This window comes from Accipiter gentilis, chromosome 30 (assembly GCF_929443795.1).
Source record: "Accipiter gentilis chromosome 30, bAccGen1.1, whole genome shotgun sequence".
NCBI lineage: Eukaryota > Metazoa > Chordata > Aves > Accipitriformes > Accipitridae > Astur > Astur gentilis.
Window position 1 is genome coordinate 18,643,659 of NC_064909.1, and position 24,344 is coordinate 18,668,002.

Consider the following 24,344-nt stretch of genomic DNA (forward strand, 5'->3'; position numbering starts at 1 on the left):
ACTCCTACTTTCTCTTGGAATTGTAGGCAGACTAAAAGGAATTGTTCTGTCAAATCACCAGTGTGCTCCAATCTATTTGGATCTTCCTACTTACAAACGTGAGGAGACATCACCTTCCGGAGAAACGGGAAGATGGGAAGCTAATGGAGCATACAAATGTCTGATGTGGCCAGTACAGGAAAAGGTTAATAATTTGCCCTGTAAAGTTAATATAACATCAACCCTTCTCACACCAGAATTATCAAGTTGGATAAGAGGGAAAAGAATGGGACACATCTCGTTTTACAAAATAACCTAAGGACAACAGAATATGATGAGGAAGCAGCAGATTCAGAAGAGCGTTGCCCTCTCAAAGGAAAGAGAAAACTATAATCATAAATCTCAGTTGTATCTTTGCATATTACCTAGCATAGCAGCACTCATAACCAGATCAGTAGTTATACTACTTTTTTTGAAAGAGGAACACTAGGGCAATAATGTCTGCCAGGAAACAAGCAGCTTCCTTGCAAAGTTTTTTAATAGTCAAAGTAGGAAATATTGTCTATATTTTTACCAGAAAAAGAAAGAAATGGGAAAAAGCTGATAGCATTTGGTTTGTCCAGCCTGAAAAAGAAAAAGGGGAAGACTGAAAGACAAGAAGGTGGAGAATGATTTATTTAGCCTGGGAATTCATGCTCTAACTTCAGACTCTAAAAACAGGTAGTACTTTTTATCTCCAGAAACCGAACATATTTAAAGGTCCTGTAATGACCTACAGGTGCTCTGATTCTACAAAGTGAAATTTAAACATTCAGAAACATCTTCATGTATTGGAGGAACAATTTGAGAAAAACTAATGAAATCATGATTTTCAGCAAGAATTATCGACTTAAAGGATAACTGATTAGTGGGCAGCTCTTCAAAGGAAGAGCCAACAATATAAGTAAACAACAACATACATATAAGCAAAATAGGAAATATATTGGGAGGCATAGAGAAGCCTATTGTACCACTTTACTGAGCATTGGTAAGGTTTATCTTGAACTCTGAGAAAGATGCAGATCAGCCGAGGAGACTACAGAAGATGGCAATAAAAATGGTCAATAGCTACAGAACATTACATATAAGGATAGGAAGCAGCTGGGGTTTCTTAGTCTATGAAGAAAACTGGAGACTGACATAACAGGATTCAAATCATAAAAAGTATAGAGCTATGAGACAGGAAAAAAGTGTGGTGTATTTTATGCCTGCTGTGAACAGGGAAATTATGGACAAAATGGCTTGTTTTGTGTACAGAAATACTCAGTTTATGAATGATTACATGGGGAGGCTGTCCAGTGTCCATTGCTGGAGGTAACTCTCCAAACATCTGGCAAGACTGACCCAAGTACACTGTCACTACTTTCATTGGAGGAATAAAATAGAGGACCTCTCAAGGGCACCCCATCTCAATTTTTCTAGGATCTCATGAATAAAGGAAAACCAGTAACAGGATCATGGGAAGAATTTTCCTTGAAATGCAATATAACCCCATTATCTCAAATACGCAAACTATTAATGTTTGTTGAAATAGAAACATGTAAATCTGGCAGTTCTTAAAAGGCTGGAAAGATGGGGGAAGGAGCATATAGAAGCGTGCATGTAAAAAAAGAACCTGCAACAACAATACATGTAACAGATATCAAGAAAGTACCACTTACACTGAAATACTGATTATAGTTAAGCTCTAATTACATACTCTAAAGATAATTTCTCATATTTAAGCTGAAACTCTAACTTTAGTTCAAAATTTCAGTGACGACTTAGCCCTTAAATGCTACCTACCTATGAATACATTCTGATACATTCTGGTTTACACTGCCATACACAATTGGAGGTTGACAAGAAGAGTAAGTTACCTCTCCAATTTCAGTGTGTAATGATGATTTCCAAAGGATGAATGGCGGTTTAGTCACAAAACACTTGCAAGTTTATCCTTGAATACAGTAAACAGTTTAACAAAATTTTAAACAGTACTCATGTCTAAGAAAACACTTATTAAACCTAACTCTACTGTGTTACAAGAAACACTGTGAGCAAAGACCTTTAGGGTTGCTTCATGGTTTGTTTTGTTGTTTGGGGTTTTTTTAGTTGGGGTTTGCGTTGTTTTTTGGGTTTGTCCCCCCCCCCCCCCCCCAGTTCTTTTACTGCAGAATTGGCAGTACTGTTAAGAGCAGAACAGGCAAACATTTCCCTTAGGTATGAGTTAATGAGCCTCTCCAATCATATTCATTATCTCAGCAATTTACTTTTTCACAAGTCTGTGTATAAGAAACTAAGCCATATTTCTAAACCTTCTCTCAGTTCTGATCAGTTAAATATGAAGATTGTAGCTACAGCTACTACAACTATACTGATCTCTATGCTTACCTTACACGGCCTATTCAGTTGCTTTTTGTGCACGTGAAATACATTTGCTTGTTAAGAAACAGTGAAAAAATCAGTGCAAGGTATTCTAAATACACTTTGGATCTCGTGTGCTAAAGCGTAACATAATAGCTGTGATAAGGACTGTGACACAGCCCGTGGCCAAGACGGGGAACATGTGAAGCAGCTGTGAAGCGACTGTCCTTCACAGGAATTCAGGATAACCACGAATGCTGGAAGGGAACCCAGCTCACGTGACAGGACACAGCAGTTGGTACCAGGTTGTCTCCTCTGCTGTATACACTTTGCAAAAAAAGACAGACCACTGGAGACCATGCGTGCCCTTTCCTCTGCTGTAAACCTAGCAAGAAAGATGGACCAATGAAGGAGGTACGAAATCTTTCTTTACTTAACACTGGGAAATAGGGTCTCAGGAGTTTTTTCTCACCAAAGATCTGCCTTTTAGGTAAGGAAGCATTCAGAGTAGCTCTTACAGGCAGCAGGATGGGATTCTAGGGTGAAAAACTTCTATATGAATAATAGGTCAAAAGTTCCTTCAGTATCTCTTCCCTCTTCCTCGTACCTCCCAAATCTGAGGGGATCAGCCAGTGAACAGGGCCTGGATGAGTACAATTTAAAAATGTGCTCTCATTCCTGATATCCCCCCACTGCAGTCCCAGACGGGCAATGGCAAAGTCAGTAGTTTAGAGTAGATGCTCCCTGTGACGGAGAGTCAGGAAGAGAGCAAAGAATGAAAAATAAATCGAGGACTTGCTGATCCAGCTAATACAAAAGTCAAGGAAATTAGCAAAGCTCCTTGAGAAATGTCACAGCTTTCTATTATCTGAGGGAACCACTCTGCATTGAATTTGAACGCTAAGAGCAAAAGGTGGCAGGACACCAAACTTCACTTAAAAAAAAAAGACAGGTTATTTGAGTTACTTATTAACAGAAGAATATCTTGCTTTATACTTGATAGGCTGGGAAGCGTTTTGGCAGCAGCAACAACAAAGTCTCAGAAAGGCCCAATTTTTTTAATATAAGATATATTCATTCACTTATACAAAAATTCTGAAGGTAAGCAAGTGAAAAGTGATCATACTCATATGATTTCCAGTATGTTTGGGTTTAGCTAGAGAAAATAAATGAAAAAGCTTCCTGAAATAGTAAAGTGGATTTTATTATTCATGGAAAAAAGCATAATAGACCAACATGCATAAATCATGAAGAAATAATCTAAACATAACACATTGGTACTTCCTGTTCCAATCAGAAGAAAATAGGAACATACAGTTCATTGTTTATTTTAATTGTTAGATAGTCATTTTACTTGGGTAAATCTGATGGTCTAAGATACTAGTCAGCCAATATTCCCATTAAGAAAAATAACAGCATTGCCACTGTTATTGGTACTTCTCCTACTGTAAAGTATTATTGTGTGTATTAAAATCATAGAAAATCTTTCATGTCTGGTTCAGATTTTAGCTAATAATTCAGTTCATCACTCTGTATGCCTACATATTTATTAACTATTCCTGGCAATATGTCAACGTTTTAAGAAGGGCAAATAGGTACTATGGTCAGTTTTCAAGAGTGACAGCGTAAATAAAGTTCATCCATCTTGATCATAGGTGATTCATCAGCTGCATTAATTTTTCTTTTACATATATATTTGACTATTTATAATTCTACTAAAAAATAATACGCAGTTCTGATCAGCAGGTGTGTATTCCTTCCTAAAATTAGTTTACATTCTTGCTGGTGTCCATCAACAGTTTTAAAGCATTAAAAGAGTTTAGGGCATACTTTGTTTAATGGCACTTGTGAGCTACAGTTTTTGTGGAGCAATGAGAGTGGAGAGCATATTTTCAAGTGTAAACAATTGCTATGCATTTATTTCTTTATAGTTGTGTTGACTTTGTATGCAGGAACAAACTTTGCTTTCAGTGGAGTCCCACAGGCATGATTATTACAGGATTTACTGCCCGATATGAATCACTGAAACAGCACTTAAGGAGGAAGCCTGAAATGAAGATTGTAGTATAAATAATATAACGGCTGGATATTCAATCACAACTGAGGATTTTGAGAAGTTGTGTGTTTTGTTGTTTGGTTGGCTTGGGTTTTGGTTTTTTTAACCTCAAGAAATGTAAATAAGCAACCAACATATTATACTCAGAAAAATCAAACCTTCTACAATTAGAATTTGAAGCTGCATAGCCCAGGAATCAAATCGTTCTTTTTCATAATCCTAGGGCAGACTGATCAATTGAATTTGGTGTGACTTTCAGCATGGATTTGACTGAAATCTTCAATTTAAACCTGCACCTAAGATTCACTTGGTCTGAAATCTGATTTGTGAGTAGTAAGAAAGTCATAAAACAGTAACTTTTGGGGGTATGAAGTTTCAGAAAGAAATTATAAATGCTAGTCATGGAAAAGGAGTCACCAGAAGGAATAAAGTGGGGAAAAGCACAAAATCCAAAAGAAGAGGAGTTTACATTTTTCAATACTCAATTTCATAGCGTGCATAAACTTCAGACTGGATACTGATATTAATCAGAAAACTCTCTGATCTACTGAATTAGAGACTCAGTACATTTCCCCCTGCCCCCAAATCCTGGCATGAACTACAGGAAAGATACCATAGAATAGATTTGGCCTTGAATTAATGGATATTGATTATTTGCTGAAGTCAAGATACGTACTCAAGATCAGATGCAGCTGAAACACAAGAACAGTTATAGTTTATGTTGTAACAGATTTCCGCAGCATTAGGAAAGAGTTTATGAATTCTTTATATTTACCCTTTTCAGTGAGATCATTTGTCAAGAAAACTACTACAGAATACGAATCATACTGACAGCATACAGCAAGTCACTTATTTCCATTTCTGCTGATATGTGTTGGTAGCCATTCATTAGCATATCATTTAATTATGGTGAGATCTGCTGACATGATTGGAATTTCTGTGTTGTTTCCATGGGCCAACTATCCTCTGTGTTGGAGATTACTTTCGTTAATTGTTTTTTTTGCTTTATTTTTATTCTTTCTTGAAACTTCCCACTTCAGCTATTTGGTGTAAGCAAGCACAGAGGGAGATTATTGTTTGTTTTTGAAGTACACGGCACACTTACTTGAAAGATTAAGTACCTGATTACCCAATAAATGTTAATGTAATATATTTTACTCTGCAAACCACTTTGTTCTGGTACCTGACACTAATAACTTCTTATATTTCCCCCCCCCCCCTTTTTTTTCCAGATGATGCACAACTCTAGTGGTGGCAACATAATACATACCCAGTATTCTCTCAGATGCAATGTGAAAAAACATACTGAATAGTAAAAAAAGAAGCTTACCTGACCGTCCATCCCGTTGAAAATCCACATGGTACCATTCACCATCATTTACCTTCTTCTGCAAGGCTTTTATTTTTATAGTACCTGATCCCATGTCTAACAGCAGGTAGAGGTGGCCATCAAGCATCTCAATGGCAAAAAAGTCAACTTTCACCATCTGTGGGTGTTTGGCATCTTTTTGATGCCTTGGTTTTCCATGACTGAAAAGAATCAAGCCATTTGGCTCAGTTGTACGAAAGTCAAATGATATCGAGCCTGTTTTCTTGGCATTCCACTTTGGCAAAGAGATGAAGGACTCTGGTGTTTCAAATGTGATTGGATCTAAGGTTGCAACATTCTCACATTTAAATGCTACAACCCCATGAATCTTCATTTTAGGATCTCCTTGCTTGGCAAGTCGAGATAACTCCAACCTGACATCGTTATTTTTATAAACAACCTGCAAGCAAAGCAAAGAAGTTACTAAGAGGAACTTGACCATTTTAAGCAAACAGATATAATCCTGAATAGGCATATTATTTAAAGGACAATATTGATGTTACATGCCTATGATAATTTACATATACACAAAATTAAATAACTATAACTATTTTCATTGACTAATGATTTAATAACAGTTTTCATTAAACCAAAGTTGCTCTAAAAATATCCCTAGAGTCAATTCAAACAATGTGAAAGAATCTGCACATAATTTATACTATCAGTTGCAAATTAGCTTGCGCAGCCTTGATTGCTTAGAAGCCCTCTTTGCGCAGCCATTCTGCTATGTTAGAGAAGCATTAGAGTTCTTCTTTCTCTAAACCCTTTGTCACTGTCTTAACTCTTCTGTTCATGTACAGAAAATGTACCAAGGTCAGATACTTTATAATTTAACATCTTTTCAATTTGTCCTTGGGGCTGAGGAATAGTAGCATCCAATGGTACTCATGAAGCTGTAAAATAGGGATACTAGTATCATACTGCTCAAACCAGACAAAACCAGGACGATCTTTGAGCCCGTTCAATTGGACAAAAAATAAACCCACTTATGTATTTTCCCTGACTGAAGATTTTTCTGATAAAAATGAAAGGCAATATTAGTTTTAAATCCAACTGACCTCCACAGCAAATATTCTTGCTTCAAGTCACATATTTACTCTGCCCAGAGAAGCCCGTTATGATATAACCAGTTCCCAGGGTTCTAGTCTTTATTAGTATATTCTAAAATTGCTGCTATTTCTGTGGTGTCCAGGATACAAAGACTGCTTAAATGAAGGTCCCAATAGCACAAGTGTACACAAGTATTTTGTCATTTATTGAACAATTAAAAATATTGACATGCTCAAGCTAAAATACCACTGAAGGGCTGAACATGAATGCATGGTGACAGAAGCTAAAACCTTCTTCTCTCTTGCTAAAGTTAAGCCTACATTAGAAAGCAATTTAAAGCAAAAGCAACAGCTCAGCAAATCAAAGCACTTTGTGCTGAGGCTTCTTAATCTACAGATTCTATACCATTCAGGACTAGATCATGTCTGGCCCCTGATCCAGTGTTCCAACTATACAACGTAGTCTGAAGCTGTTCAGGGGAAAGTGCTTACTGAATACTTAGGGTAGAGCTTCTGGATTAATTTCCGCTGAAGCCTAGCTTGAACACAAATGAAACCAACTCTGCAAAATAAACTGACACACAGCAAGTGGAAGAGACAGGGTATGCAGCGCAGAACTGTGCTGCTGTTAGAAATTAAGACACTAGCAGACACACAGTCTAAGATGGCATACCCCACAAGTGGTAGCTGCTATTGAAAAATGGTGTTTAAAGATAACAATGCTAAAGAAATGACTGATAGATTGACAATTTTTTACTGTAAGAATTGTTTTCTTTCAAGTTACATCATTATCCACCCAGCAAATTTCATCATAAGCCGTGGCAGAGTTATTCCACTACATTAAAAACGTGTCCTAAAAGCTAAATAAATAAGCCTATTTCTCCATTTTATTTCAGAGTTCAGTACAAATACTGCTGTTCCCACTGGAGCTCTGTCTCCAAAGACAACAAATAAACCTTACTGTGGATTCCTGACAGCAGAAACAATACTCTGCCAAAAAAAAAGCAGGGAACACGTGTTGCCTTCTTATAAGTGAAGACATCAGAAGTGACTAGAATCGGACTAACTTGTAATCTTAGAGAACAAGGATCCATAGTTGCATTTATCAAATAGTTCTGTAACACCTCTGAGATTGCAGATTACGTGAAGGAATTTAGATGAGTACTGGAGAATAATCACATGGACTGGGGTGACTGTCTTTAGAGTGAAGAAAGCCAAAGGCAGAAAAATGCAGCAAGAAGTCAGTAGCCTGGCAGGCAATATTACTTGGAGATATCTGGCCCCATGAAACATTGGCCACTTTCTATGGCAAGAGGGATTTTGGATAGCTTCCACCTCATTTGAAGGAGTTACAGGGGGCAACCTTCCTAGAATAGACTGAAAAGCATTAAACAGAGGCTAGAGGATATGATAAAAAAAAGGAACAAATGGGCTCTCATTAGAATTAAATCATGCTGTTGACAATGAAAGTAATTAAGGCAACAAAGAACATGAGGAGAAAATATTCTTTAATTGCCTGCTGAACAAAGGTAGGTACCAGGACAATACAAATAAATGTACAAAGAGAATTTCTTGTTTATGGACAAATTCAAATTGTCTGATATTAATGAAAGCTGGCTGACTGAATAATAAAATTAGTAGTTAATAGCTATCTCAGAAAAACCGAGCAGACAAAAGGAGACCTAAGCTTTCCTTGATGTCTAAAACAGCTCTATTGGCTTTGAAGTCATTTGCCAACTCAGAAACAATAATTTTTAATAAATACAGTTCAAGGACCTGATGGACAAAGTGCAAATAGGAATACTGGCAATAGTTTTCTAAATAACTCATCACCAGCTCTTTAAATAGCTTAATAGCTAACATATGAAGGAAAAATTGCTACAGCACTTGCATAAGAGTGGCAAATACTGGGAATTCTATGCCACCAATATTAAAATGTTATTAGAATCCCTGAATATTGCATATGACAATTTCTTACTTCCATATTCCACAATTAAATCTTTGTAGTTACTGAGATGTGAATGATTGCATCTTACTACATTCATTGTGTGGAAACAAAATTAAGTCTACATCTATGTTTTAGAGTGTTTATGTTCTAAGTTTTAGGATGTTTCTATTCTTTTAATCTTAGGAAATTGAAAATTTGGAACTGAATTATCATGGATAATTTGTATTAAAACAGGAATATATGAACCATAACTGAAAACCATAATTGAAAAGAACTATAGACTATTAACTGCACACAGCTGGTGTTTGGAAGACCATTTCCTGGTGTTATGCTGAGATTCTTACCACTCTCCCTATCCATGAAAGATGTACTCAGCCATCAGTGAAGCACAGCAAAAAGGAAAAAAGCAGTATGCGCACAAAAAGTAGCAGTCATTAAATTTTGGGGAAAAAACCTGAACAGTAAGGAATAATTCTGAGACTAATATCTGCTTTATAATGCTTGGAGGTATATGCTTTAGAATCAATAGCCTCTAGGGTACAAATAATTTACTCATTATTTTCCAAAGATTCTGCCTTCTAATTCCCCCCCCCCTCCCCTTCTGGGTACATAAGGACAAACATGCTTTTAGTAGGGCTTATATTATCCACTGCTATTTCCATCTAGGACACCCAACATATTGTTCTTTAACGTTAACTCAATACATTCTCCCTCCAACAGAGACGTGGATCTGCAATTAGTCCAGTGAAGGTAATTTGCAACGGAGAAATATTTGAGTCACATTCACCTTTACTCCTACACAACGTACCAGTCAGTATCCTTGCATCGCTATGTGCTTTCCTAGCATCTATCGGGCTGGCCCTGTTAATAACTTGATTGCTCTCACATTCTCATAACTGAGCAACAATAATAAAATTTTCCTGCACATGGAACTGCAGCCCTCAGGGAATTGTCTCGTGCTACAAAGAGCACCTTGAATTTGTCTCCTATTCACTGTATTCTTTCCTCTTAATATTAAGTAAGGTTGAAGACCCGAGTCTTTAAAATATATAATTACCTCATTCTTGGAAACTGCAAAAGGTCACTTAAACTCCCAAGAAAAAAGGAACAGTTAGCAATTCCCTGCATAACTTGCAACTGAGCTATCCAAAGTAAGGCATAAATTTGTTTTCCAGGAGATAACGGGCAGACCTATATATAATTTTACAATCAAGATATGAGCTCCCTTTACTACCATCTAGGCCAACCACATGCCAGGTAACTTAAAATATCATAGTGCTGAGTCTTAACAAATAAGTCCAGCTAAGAGACAGCAAATATTAACTTAAGCTCAGCACTCTCTTTAAAGTGGTCTGTGGTCATCTTGGAGCACAAGCAAAATTAATTCATGCTTCCCGAAGATATATCATGTATATAATTTATCGCAAGCCAAGGCCCTAGTCTGCAATGAACTCTAGAAATGTATTAAGAATTCACTACAGAACTTGCCAGCCGTCATGGCAGGTGCCTTCAACAACAACAAAATGTAGCAGAGCAGCCAATGAAAATATATGAATAAATTGGTGATGTATAAACGTATGAATGACTTTGAGAAAAGGTGAAGGAGAGACAAGGAATTTCCTGTTGATATGAGAGAGATATCCTAAATATACAAGAGTTCAAACATCAAATTAGAAGTCAATATAACAGAAACATCAACAAAATCCTACCAGTTTTTTCTACTGACCCTATCCCATGAAATTTAAAACCATGAAAGATGTGAAAGGATCTAGATTTCAAGACCATTTTCAATTCAAAAGTGAAGCCCTTTCCACATTAAAGATTCCTTTTTGTATTTTGTACATCAAATACTATACGTAAAGAAACGGCATGACTCTTAAATATTTCAGAATACTGACCAACTCTGCTAGCAATAGCCTCTCAATCACTGTGATTAAAAGCCTTTAAATGACCATGAAGCATTTCTTTCAAATTATATTATTAAAACCAAATATGATCCTTAAAAAGCTAACCACATCACTTAATTTGCAGCATCTAGGTTTCCTTGAGAATCAAAGAGAAACCAGGAGTTCAGAGCACCTACGTTACGATAGTGCTCTGAAAAGCTTATCTAATTACTTAATGAGGAGGTGAGGAAGAAATATTTTTCTAAATGCAATTTGAATGAATGGATGAATCCAGTCTCTAAATCTGTTGAAAAAGTGAATCATATAAATCTTTATGCTACCATAAAGCAGTATTTTCATATTTTCCTGAAACCTGGATCACATAGTGCAAACAATGGTGTTTAATACTCTAAAATGGAGACTAGTATCATCCAAAATGGCTCAGGTAGGTGCTGCTAACCTACAATTTCATGCTGCACAGGGAAGTCAGCGGGAGATAACTTACTGATGGCAAAAACTGTAGCAATAGGACTTGCAGTAAGTGAAGCCTGAGGCAATTTTATCAGCCTGCTTTAACAGCCACTAGAATTTCCGTGCTCATTGAGAACTACCTGGTGCATACGGCATCATGTTCCCCAGAAATCCAGAGGCAAAACTGACCATTGAGAGTTATCCTGTATTATTTTTAGTATTTGCTGAATTGCTGAACGGCTTTGAACTAATCCACGAATGTCAGCTTCTCACAGGAGGCTTGTCATTTTGCTAATATGCCTCAATTCACTTCCAAGCTCCAAAATGAATATATCAAGGAACACAATAAACTACAGACTATTTATGCAAAATTTAAGGAGCCCCAGTTCAAACGTTTGCAACGGGGTGTATTTTTGAACACAATGTGAAAGCGCACACTATGAATGACAACAGCTATTCAACCTCGATGACTACTCAGCTTTATAAAAGAGCATTGTTTTCTGAATACAGAGAAGAAATTAGCAGGTAAAATGAAATCTCCAAGGAAACTATTTATTTATCCTCAGATGAAACAGTTTTAATTTTCCTGGGGGGATCTGTGCATGTGTGGTGGGACATTTAGAACGGGGGTCATTTTGAGCACCAAACCAAAAAACGAGTGTCTATAGAGTCCTACTGAGGGGGAGGTAAGCCTCAGGACAACAGGACAGGGTGCCACGGTATAGATACATAAACACCTGGAAAAAACAATAGCACATGCGTTTTCCTGCATTATTTTAAATCAATTAATATGGTCTGGGAAACTGCTTCACAAGTTTCAGCTCAAAAAAAAGCTTGACTTAAAAAAATTTTTTTTAAAAACCCATGTCTTAACTAGAGTGCCACAGATTCCATGGAATATATATCTGGGAACTTCACATTCTCCTGCCTCTTCTTCCTGTCCACTCTGAGCATCCAAAACCGTGGAGTGGAAACAGAGCGCACTCAACCCTCCATACACTCTACTAAAATTGGACTTGGCTCTTCCACAGTGACAGAAGAGGAAAGAGACCCACATGAAAGGCTCTCGGTTGTCCAAGTCCGAAGCAGTACTGAACACTGCTCAAGTTATCCAATAGGAGAAAAAAGAATCTGAATGATTGAAAATGTAAAATAGTTACATTAGGCCTGCTCCCTCTCAGGGGTGGCTTTTGAAGAATATGAAATGGACTTTTTCAAGGCTAACATATTATTTGTACAGCATAAGCAAATACTTTGTTCTATCGCTTATAGCTTCAGATATAACAAATATATTTTAAAATCAGACATACTCTCTACAGACTTTGTCCTACTAGGTAGAAAGAAAAGAATCATTAGAATAATTCTTGCTATTAGAAGTCAGGACCATTAATCCAGGATTTAACCTGCATCTGAATGCCGCACAGAGAACTTGAACTTTTCTTTGCTTCTCTGTAAAATGGATACACCATTTCCTCACAGGGTAGAAACTTGCCTGAAGACTGAAGTTTGCGTTACCAGCTTCGGATCTAGTGGAGCTTTGTCCAAAGTAAGTCATATTTACACACACATTTCCTATAGAGTGTCATCAACCCCCTCCCCCATTTTCTTTTTAAGGAAGATGAAAGCCACTTTGACAAAAAGAGTACGATAGTCCAACTTTCTAGTATGCAACTACAAAGTACAGACCTCCTTGGCCATTCAAATAGAAAAATAAAATGTACCCAATCTGGTCAAGAGCTACAACTCAGTAAGAGCTGGGCTTGAACAATCCATGTCTCAAGGTAAACATAAAAGTATAATGCCATATATTATGCCATGATAATACAGTCGGCTAGTGCTTTAATGCCACACTGAACGGCTAACTAGAGGCAATAAATTTGTGATGTTTATTGTTTCTGTAAATAAGCAACATGAACATTTTTCTGCACTCATCTTTCTTAACATTACCGGATACATCGCACATCAGACATTTTTAAAACTTCTATTCACAGAAAACAGACATACTTAATGCACAGAAATATATGTTCTATTTAAATGTTTATCATCACACCCCTGCAAATGCTAGGAAAGCAAATGGGGACCCAAAACAACGGTAAAAAAATTAGCATAATGATGTGGAAGTCCACTATGAATTCAATAGCCCATCTGAAGGTTCACTGGCTGAAAACCGTCACTGTCCTACCCCCAAACAATGATGTTGAAAGAATGAAAAAAAAAACCAAAACCAAAAAATGAACAACAAATAGCTCACAATTTGGTACAGGGAAGATTACCTTAATTACTCTAAGGCAATAAAAGGAGTTGGTAATGATTACATACAGTTCTAGAAACTAAGACAGTACTAACAGAGTCAAAATAATAGGTACACTGTGAATGTTACAGGGCACTGTTCTAAGAAACGTCTTACTTGCTTTTCTCTAGATTCACTGTGCAGTACTGGGAAAGTCACCTCAGTTTCATGCATTAGTCACCGATTTGCAGAATTAATACAGTTGTGAGAGCTGACCTGGGCAAACTGGTCTCTTCTGCTGGAGTTTCGAATGCTGGTCTCTGAACTGTTTGTTTGGGTTTTTTCTCTCCCACTTAGACTGCCTGAATAGACACATCTAAAGAGGATGCCAGAGAATGCCTTTTTATGTTCTAGGTTACTGGCATATCATTTAACATGTTATATTAGCAGAAGTTAGAAAAAAAATCAACTTTTTCTTTTTTTAACGACATCGATAATGGGATTATTATGTTTTTCACCCTGCTGTGGACACAAGTCTTTTGAAGATCTTTTTTCCCCTCTTCAATAGACTATTTTGTTATTCTTTGTATGTCCTGCTGTCAGCTGCCAGACTGCTAAATGTCTCTGACTGTGGTTGCTATGCGTTCTGTTTTTAAGAAATGGGTTCAAGTTTTCTCCCCCCCCCCCCCCCCTTTTTTTTTTTTTTTTTTTTTTTAACTTCCCATGGCAAAGACTCATAGAAATTTCTTGGCAACATCTAAATTGCAGAACTTAGGAACAAATTGGTTCCACAGAAGCTCAATCAGCTCCCAAGTAGGAATAAAGCCTTTACCAAGACATAAAGCATGACACAAACCCAAGAGAAATGAGAATCACCAAAAGGAAATGCATTATTTGAGGCAAAAGCAGCTTTGAATTAATACATTATAAAAAGTCTAAGGAAGAAAACAAATGATATGGTGCCTCCTATGACCGTTTGGGAAAAGAAAGGGCTACAGGATACTCAGCTGTTGTGCTGGATTTCAGTTTTTCCTCCCCTTTCTTTCACAGTGCAGCAAGAGTTACCAAAGACTAATTCTGCAGAAAAGTCAGAAACATGCTGGTTTTCCTCTTTCCCCATTAACCATTCCTGCCCAAGATCAAGCACAGGAACCCTTTAGGGACTGCAAGAAAGAGGCACTGTAAAGCAGAATGCAGTAATTACTATTGTAGGGTTCAAGCCTCATTTCTTTAGCATAACATTTATTATATGCTAGACTTTTTTTCAATTTTTACCACCTAAAGCTTTAAATCTAGGGTCAGAAAAGTAAGAAGCAAATTATGGGAAAAGGCAAAAATAATGTAAAAATGAATGTTCTAAGGAACATCTCAAATGCATCTGAAAGAAATGTGGCAGATGTACTTAAAAATTGAGCTACCTTTAATTAGTGTAGGAGTTGTATGGGGAAAAAAATGGAAGTGGTCACAAAAAGAGAAAAAGAATGAACCTCAAATTAAAGAGAAAAGCTAAAATGGACCCAACACAGAATCCAAGTTTGGGAGGTCAGTGATCTGAAGACAAACTAACAAAAACTTGCTAAAAAACCCAATCACCAATACATGTAACCCTGAATGTCTACAAATATTTTAACAAATTTTTTTTTTCCCAATATTAAACACATTTGAAAACACATATAAAAGCAACTGTAGGCTGCAGAACATCAATTCTGCATATCCTTTGGTGAAATGAGGGGGATTTATTCCACCCCTCACTAGCTTTCCTTCCTTCCTTCAGCCTCTCCCCGTCAGTATATCAGTAGTTGCCAACTTACGGGTCTTAGCCTTATTACTTCTCCAGAATAATAAATACCTGACTGGCTTTTTCTTTCCCTTCTCTCCCACTTGTGTAGGTTACTCTCGCATCTAGCTGAATAGCTAGCTCTTGGCTGTGGGTGTTTCTGGCTGCTTTCTGTTTTGGACTCATCTGCTCCATTTCCTGATTCCTGGTTTGAAAGAACCTTCTGTTCCACCGAGGGGAAAATAGCCCTCTAATCCCAGGCTGAAATGCCATGCCTATTGTATGAATTTACAGCCAGCCTCCATATAGATAGCATCCTTCCCTTTCAGCTCTCTTAGCTGACTATCTGTTCAGCGAAGTTGGCTACTTGGCAGCAAGCTATAGAAACTTTCCTTCTCCCCTTCTGGGAGCCAGCACAGTACCTAGCTAGGGTGGCAGCTCTCTGATTTCAGTTTGTGATATTAATGTAGTGACAGTTTATACAGTTGTTGGCTAAATTCTGCCCTACTGTGATACATAAATAGTCTCAAAACAAAAATAAAAAAAATTCAAATTCCCACCCACTAACTACACTGCTAGCTTTCCTTTTGCTGGTGGAGTGACTGACACGTTCCTGGAAGACATCCAAGTCTTCCCTCCCTTCACCTGCAATTTCTTACGAATCCTTATAATCCTTTTAACATATCCTTTTTGTTTTCCAGTACCGCAACTTCAGGAATGGTTCACATCAATGTTTTGAAATAATCTTTGCCTTCTCAGATACCCGTGACAATTAGAAGCCAAGTTTTCTGTAGTACTTCTGCACGCAAAGTTATTACTGTAATTCCAACACAAGGTACTTGGTATCAAGCTGCCATATTTTTCAGAGGCAGCTTTTCCTTCACCATCTCTCAATGATATAGAAAGGTACACCTCAAGGCTGCTGGGCAGTGCGGTCCTTTGCACTCCGTTCTGTGCTTACATTCCTTTTCTAAACAACCTGTATTTCCTGAAATGACAGATAAAATCCAGTACTTGCACAGAGAAGTAAGAGCAAAAGTGGGGCTTTTCCACCTCAAACACTGATTTGTGTAGTGCACAACGTGTGCTGCTAAAAGCAATTTATAAATTTTCAAGAAAAGAATTAATTCATGGGATATTTCTAAGGCATCTCTTATATATTTAAGGCATCTTTAACCACAGCCTACCTATGGGCCATCTTTGTTACTAAACTTTACTGAGGTTAAAGCTGTCCTCCAAACTAAACTTGCTGAACTAATCCAAATTAATTATCATCTTTATAACGAGAAGGAGCAGGGACGTATTATTTGGTTTTCAAGATGTGTCATCTCCTAGTGAAAGAACGAAGCAGAGCATGCATACTTAAGTACGGTGTTTAAAGGGTCTGATGCTGCTGGATGACCTTCAAGCCTGAGACTTTGGTGTCAGCTTAGTGCTAAAGGAATGTCAGACAATAAAATCCTCCTTTGGTTCTGTACTAAGAGGTCCTCAGCCTCAAGCAAAATCAATTCTTCTGACAGATAATCAGTAGAGACATACAATACTACAACAAACTTTTTCTAATAACATTCAAGAAAAGCAGCTTGCCATATAAAGTGAACTACAAACAAGTACCTGTACACAAGCTATTACTGGTTATTGTGATCTAATGCATATGCAAAACTTTTAAAAGTGTACTGGTCTGCAAATATTAGAGGTTTCCATTTTTGCTTACGTGTGTCTGTCACAATAAATACACCTCACAGTGTTTATTTGGAAAATAGTTATGAAGAGTACTAAATCTTAGTAAAGGGTAGACAGCGCAATTAAGCATTTCTCACTTCCTCATGCCATTGCGTACATCAATTGAATGTCTCAGCAATGTTCTGACATTTGTTTTCACCTTTAAATGTTTTAGGGATTGTGTTTTGGGTTTTTTTTCCCATTTCAAATAAACACTTCAACTTGAAGCTACCTTTTATATCAAGCATATTTGAAATGTTTTGAAATATTACTTCAGAAAAGTGAGGGGGAAAATAAGCTTTTCCTCAGGCAAAAGTGTCAGGAAAAAATGATTTTCTGACTATTTTTGCTAAAATACTTTATTGGCACTACACGTATGATGTGCTGAATTATGTATAAATAAAAAAATCATAAAGGGTATACATGAAACCTAAAGAATGAATTTAGGCAGCCACATCCATGCTACTAACTATTGCTTGTGTTCACCTCAGTACAACTCCATTCAAAAAACCAAAACAAGAATAAGCAGACTTGTACCATGCATTTTCTTTGGGAAAGTTTGCCAAAATTATTTTCAAGGTTCTGCTCTCTGTAGTGGGGCCTTAGTTCCACTGAAGCCACTATTTACTGGTTAAAGACTGTGAGAAAGCCTACTATATAGCGACTGATTCAGAATTAAGTATCAAGCTGGTGATGGTGTCTAATAAAAACTTTAATTCATTGGATGATAACACATAAGAAGGTAAAACTCAATGTGGTATGAGCCTCATGATTACTGTAGCCCACAAAGAAGAAAAGCACTTGTCTTTCTGCAGAAAATGAATTCAGAATAGTCTCATTCTAATTAAAAAGCAGATTTGAAGACAATATTTAGTAAGTAGAAAAAATACTGTGAGAAAATATCTATATAAAGTATTAGTTTTAATATGTACCAATAAATAATACCAGGGCATGAGAACAAATCCTACTGTGTGTACCCACGTGATGCCAGCAGAAAACAAAAGGGCACACGCTTTCAGAAAATGTAATGTTAATAATTTACTCTTGTAGAACCTGACCTGCTCATGCTATTTCCATTTATATTTACTTCCATTCTATAAAGGGTTCTTTATATGTTACCAGGTAGACATCCACCACTGATAAATGACAGAAATGACTGCTTTACAAAACACGAACATCCCCCCCCCCCAGCATCTCCTGAAAGTTTCAACTTGAAAAGAAGAATTTTCAAAGCAGGAGCTCTGGGCTTTTTTGTGCCACTTTGTTTTTTAGAACCTTTCAGGGCTGTTACCTGTATGTACAAGTGACAGATTTAGCTCTCAAGCAAAAAAAAAAAAAGGGAACAGCATTCAAAGAGTACATGGGATATTCAGTATGCATGAACATCCATACAAGACTTTGACCCAACGCTCAAGTATTCTTTTGAAAATATGGCCCTCTGACTAGAATCCAGACAGATTTCTTCAAGAAAAGCAAATGACTGAAAGGATGCACATAACAATACTACGTACTTTTTTAAATTCTCCGGAAAAAAGTTAAAAATTTAAAAGAAGTTCTAGATTAATCAGATTAAAATTGTTTCCAAATTGAGCTATAAGAAAACTGTTTAAAAAGCTGTTCCCTTTCTTTCGGTGAATTGTTTCATTTCTGATTCAAACTTTAAGCTTTCTTTCAAACAGTGCAAGAATATTCAAAACCAAATCAGTACAATTTAAGACAATGAGAGTTCTAAATTGAAAATTTTAAAATGTCGTCTTTTCCTCTTGAAGTCCACTTTGACACAAACAACGTAGCTGATCTTAGAAAAAGCAAAAGTTATAAGCAGTTACCCACTGAAGGGTATTTTTTATATTCCTCCATCTTGACCTCTCAGCACAGTCCCCTAGCTGAGTATGGCAACATGCTTTCAAAAGACAAGCCTGGAAACTAAAATTCTCAGCCACCTTTGCTATTAATAATCATTGAGTCTACAGAAACAGTGGTCTCATGGTATGATTTTTGCCGTAAAGTCAAGCTATTTCTAAGTCTGTCTCACAGGAATGACAAACTTGACAACTTTATGCCTCCTAACAACTTCCTCTAAGCTTATAAGAAGAGGGAGGATGGTATACTGAATGTGATTTATCTAAACTCGGAGTATCTGTTCTTAACCGTTACTTAGCTAACGTTTGCCATTTACTTCATACCTGAATAAGGGATTGCAAAACACTATGTTTTTCAACTGCATAACTGGCGCCACAAATTACATCATAGGTTACTACCGCTAAACTGGGATCAATTTACAAAACATCCTAATGTACCAAGTTTTTTGGTTTCTTTCCCTCCCCCTTGTTTTTTCTTTGTGGGGTTTTTTTTTGGTTAGGGAAAAGTAACCACAAATGTGCTCCTGCTCATCTCTGCTGTAGTTCTTTAGCTGAAATAACACTGATCAGAAGTTTTCTTACCAGTTTCAGCATATCAGCATTTCAATTCTTGACATTGCTAAGAATGGAATCCCCAAACACGGATACAACAGCAGTATTTCTACAAACCTTTCAGGTGTCAGATGTGCTAATCATTTCATTTGCATGTTCACAGGTGAGCCAAAATACTTAGGCTTTTACCCATGCAAGCCACCTCACTGAACTTTCAATATCCTTCAGAGCTCTTTGTGCTCTTCATAGGCATAATATTATTTGCACCTTTGAAGATATCTGAGCTGTACGCATAACTAAAAAGAAACCAAATCAAATTTGTACAGGCTACAATTCTTACAACCAATAAAAAGAGGTCTCAGTTGATATCAACATAAGCGTTTTTTTTTAGACTAGATACATATGCAGTGCTGCAAATACCTGAAAAAATGACTATGGACTTTTGAATGAAAGAATATGCCCAGTCAAGTTGTCCAGTCAAAACTTAGAAAGCATGCACCATCTAGATGGCTAAGAAGAATCTCAGTCCTCAGTAGCTCTTAAGCATATGAAATTACCTGGGATAAGTCTTGGAAAGAGAACAGTTGTTTGTTTGGGGTTTTGGGGTTTTTTTCCTTATATAACTGTATTAATTTTATAGCATAAACGCTATATTGTAAGTAACTGGGTGTAATAATTCTTGTCTTAAAACCTGTCTAAATTAAGAGAATTGTGGAATACCGTTTCCTAAATAAATATTCTGTTTCAATGTTATGTCCTTAAAGTCTAATATTAGAAAATACTACTTTCTGATAGAAATATAGTAAGTACTTGTTAATGTTTTTTGAGGGAGGGTTGGGGGGGCACATACACAAATACTCCTCAAATTCTTAATTTTCACTCCTCTCTCCCTGTTTTGTTTTTTTTTTTAAACTAAATTACATGCAGGGGTGTGTGGGCACCCAGCTTTAAAATACAATCCTGCAAGCAACCATCAATACTACATTCTTCCCAAAACATGAAGCAGAAAAAAAAAATCCATTTACTTTCACCATTAGAATCCTGAGAAAAGAAAGAAGTTACAGCTGCTAGAACAAATCATCTATAGCAATAATCGCAATTATAGTTAATCTGTTTTCTACTGCACAAATGAAAACAGCAGATTTCAGCTGCTTTTACCAGATTCAGCTGCTCTAGATCAGATTAGATCCAGAAAAAGGTAGGATAAGGTGTTAGGTGCTAATTGTTAAGTGACACACACACACAAACACACAAGTAATTTTACTCCTGTAGGCCATCTCCCATCTTGGAAGGTTTTTATTTGTTTTTTAGAGTAGTAATCAAAATATTCAGAATAAAGGATTCACTTGAATACATTCCTTAATTCCAGGGACAAAGTATATGCTGGTTTGCAGGTTTTCAAAGATTGCCTAAATAAAACTAAGAAAAACTTTATCATAATGGTCATATAAAAAATGTTTCAACTACTGATGTGGAAACAGGCAATAAAGTCTGGGCAAATCTGATTGCTTCATATGCCATACATGGACAAGAGCATTGTTCAAACAGACAACTTAAACACAAAGTTTACAGCCAGCACAGTTCAGTGCTATTTTACAGTACTGAAGTTTTCTGATCAACTCCGTCAAGTTTGTGTGTGTGTCCCTAAAAGCAAACAATCTCAGCTGAACAGATCAGCTAACTCCTGGAGGTTTTACAGAAACTGAAGTATCATACCACACTTTGTAAATGAGTACATCTTGTAAGCAAAGGTTGTAAGGACGTGGAAGGTGACATCTAGGTGTTCACACTGGCCAATTTTACCAAACGTTTTGGACTCCGATGATGCATTAGAGTAACATGCTCTCACGGAACTTTCTGCTGCGATCTGTTAGTGTAACACATCACCAAACAGCTGTCACTAATATGATTTATTACTAGTTAATGTGGAAGACATGCCAGGGACATCGTCCAAATGCTTACTACAGTTTTGTATCAAATGATCTTAAGATTAATATTTCCAGTAAGGGAGAAAGAATCTTGACTAAAGAAATGAAAAATTTAGGCAGCAAACATCTAAACACATATGAACATCGCTCTCAAACAAGGTCTGCAGCCTTATAACGTCCAGGACAATGACATTTTGAGAATTTCTGGTTTACGATTCTGAAAGAACAAGACTCATCAACAGCTTCCTGTCAGGTTCTGGCTACTTGTGTCAGTTAAGTGGCTAGCTCTTGAAATGCAATCTGCATTTTACTATCTGTTTAATTTGCCTTATCTCACACAGAGCAAAATATTTCTTTTTCCAAATATAGTGATAGCCAAAAAATAAGGAAGAAGGATTTTCTTTTCAAACATTTTCTTGGAACAGTTTTTCCTGTATCTTGCATATTTCCATTTTAATCCTGATGTTGCTGAGTTGTGCTGAATATTTCATTTATGCTAACCTGTCACTTATTTTTTTACCCCCATCTATATAGGTATGAATATTTATGAATGCAGCCATGGCTGACCTGCAGCTTGTATCATCTGAAAAACATATGCACACTGGTCACATGGGATGAGAAGGGAGGAAGACTAGAATTTGTTTTTCCATCTTTTGAACACAAAATAAGCACTATGCATAAGAACTGCCTGAATGGCAAGGAACATGCTGTTCCTTATAGTAATTATTTTAAGCATCCCACCTAGAGGCTCAGAAAATTCTCAGTCATTTCCAAGCTCTGCATGGGCACAGTAAAAAGAAAAGGAGGAAAAAGGACATGGCAACAAATAGGCACACACTGATAGAACAACGGTGTTGCTCAAGTCCACATCAAGGGACCAAAAGATCTCCATGAGTACTTTTAGTTTCTTCCTCTTAAGTATTTCTTGAAAATGGAGGACAGTAATATATAATCAATAACTCAATACGCATCACTTCCAGCCTCCACAGCAGGAGACCTACCATCAGAAGTTTATGAAGACCAAGGGCTATTTGGCATGAAATGAGTGTCCTTCCTGCTGGTATTTCAAAGGGCAAATATTCAGAACATCCTATGTGCTGGAGAGAAATTAATTCTTGAAAAATTCCCCAGCCTCCTTTGATTGGTTCCAGCTTGTGCCTAAGCGAAGCATACACAAAACCTTGAAGAAATATTGTTAGCATCTGGGAGACAAAGTGCTTTTTCTGAAGGTCAAGTCCTTTAAGGAAGCATACTCCTAAAATCTTCTGTGTTCATTTCCTTTGGATCATCGCAAGTTGTACATTTTAAACTCAATATTCCTACCCAGAACACTTACAAATCTTAGAATGGGAATAAAGGATGAAATCCAGGTCACAGTGAAATCACTGGGTCTGTAAACTTCCAGAATTCACCCCCCCCCCAAACACTCCCCTTGCCGGAACACAAATAACCTACATCTTTCACACTCCCTATTTCCCCCTCTTCTTTGAAACGAAAGTGTAATGAATAGTGTATGTAAAATACTGTTATGGGATATTGATTTACTAAGTTTTTGATGAACACAAACTCACTATGACCCACTGAGTAAAATATGTGGGATATGTTACAGAACTTCTTTCAATGAGCAAAAACTTGTAATACATCTCTAAACGATTCAGAGAAACGACTTGTAGCAAACCTATTAAGTCCTGTAACACAACTCTCCAAGAACAGCATGTTTCCCCACAGAATAGCTTTTGGTTCTTTATACAATCTACTCTGAAGTATCTCAGTGAAGACTGAGACAGGGCTTTTACAAATACCTTTGGGAAAGTGCTTCACTACATAATCTATTCTCACTGTCAATCATTTTTTTCCTAATACTCAGCCAATCTGAATTTTCACGTTAGTAATCCCATCACATTACTCCCCTTGTGCTTCTGTGCTTTAGCACTTATACTCTTCAAATATTTATAGTTATTGTTAAGAAAAAACCCAGACGTTTTCCCTCAGCATATCAGTTTTTGTGCTTGAATGCTGTCGGTCTCCCTTGGAGCACTGTATTTCTTTGCACATTCCAAATAACCATCAGAGAAATTAATATTTGTTGTTGCTGGAAAAAATAGCCCATACAGAAAACTCCTTTTCCCCCTCACATGCTTTCCTATGAACAGCACCCCCTCTTTTTTTATTTTTTTGGGTTTTTTTTAATCTGCTGTTACATTATCAAAAAGGCTTTATGGAACTGAGTTTTCCAATTAAGGAAAGCAACAGTTTCCAGCCAGATATTTTACAGGGAAAAAACCCACCCATATATAATTATTTTGGATACCTGGTCCTAACCACAAATGATTACTATCAAACACACTGTATTAACAAAACACAACATATAATGAAAGTATCTTGGAGGTCAGGTACGCTTTGATGATCTTTCCATTCTGATTTCAAAAGCTTCAGAACAGGTGCCTTAAAAAGGAAAAATAACCTTTCTTTCCCTCTCTCTTTCTTCATTATTGCCTCTTAACTTCATTAGAGGCGCAAACTCAGAAAATCATATCCTGCACCTTTCACACTTCAGAGATTGTCTATCACGATACAGTTAGTTCACAACACAAATTTAAATTCCTTTATGATAAGCAACATTTTCTCCTCTCCTAGACTTTCTCCAATTCGCTTTCCATAGAATTATAGAATAGTCCAGGTTGGAAGGGACCTCAGAAGATCATCTGGTCTAACTTTCATGAGAAAGGGAGCCTAGGTGAGACTATCTAGGCACCCTGTCCAATTGCGTCTTGAAAACCTCCAGCAATGGGGACCCCACCATGTCCCTGGGGAGGTTGTTCCACTGATTGATTGTTCTCATTGTACAAAATCTCTTCCTTAGATCAAAATAAAACGTCTCCTGGTGCAAATTGCACCCGTTGCTCCTTGTCTTCTCCATGTTGCTCCTTGTGAAGAAAGAGCCTCTGTCCTCTTTGTAGCCACTCTTTTAAGTACTGGAATACTGTGATGAGGTCCCCCCCGAGCCTTCTCTTCTCCAGGGGGAAAAGAACCTGCGCTCCCTTCACAGTCTTTTCTCATAGGACAAACCCTCCAGCCCTTTTAATCACCTTCACAGCCCTCCTTTGGACCCTCGCCAGTCTTCCCACCTCTT

General features: G+C 37.1%; 1 protein-coding gene across 23 annotated transcripts in view; it reads right to left on the bottom strand.

Moving 5' to 3' along the window:
- Nucleotides 1-24,344, bottom strand: part of NRXN1 (neurexin 1) — a 720,174-nt gene that overhangs the window by 417,783 nt on the left and 278,047 nt on the right. For all 23 annotated transcript variants that reach the window (XM_049833873.1, XM_049833872.1, XM_049833882.1 and 20 more), the window contains one exon: nucleotides 5,748-6,186. In XM_049833873.1, the coding sequence (XP_049689830.1) occupies nucleotides 5,748-6,186 (439 nt within the window). The remainder of the gene's footprint in view (nucleotides 1-5,747; nucleotides 6,187-24,344) is intronic.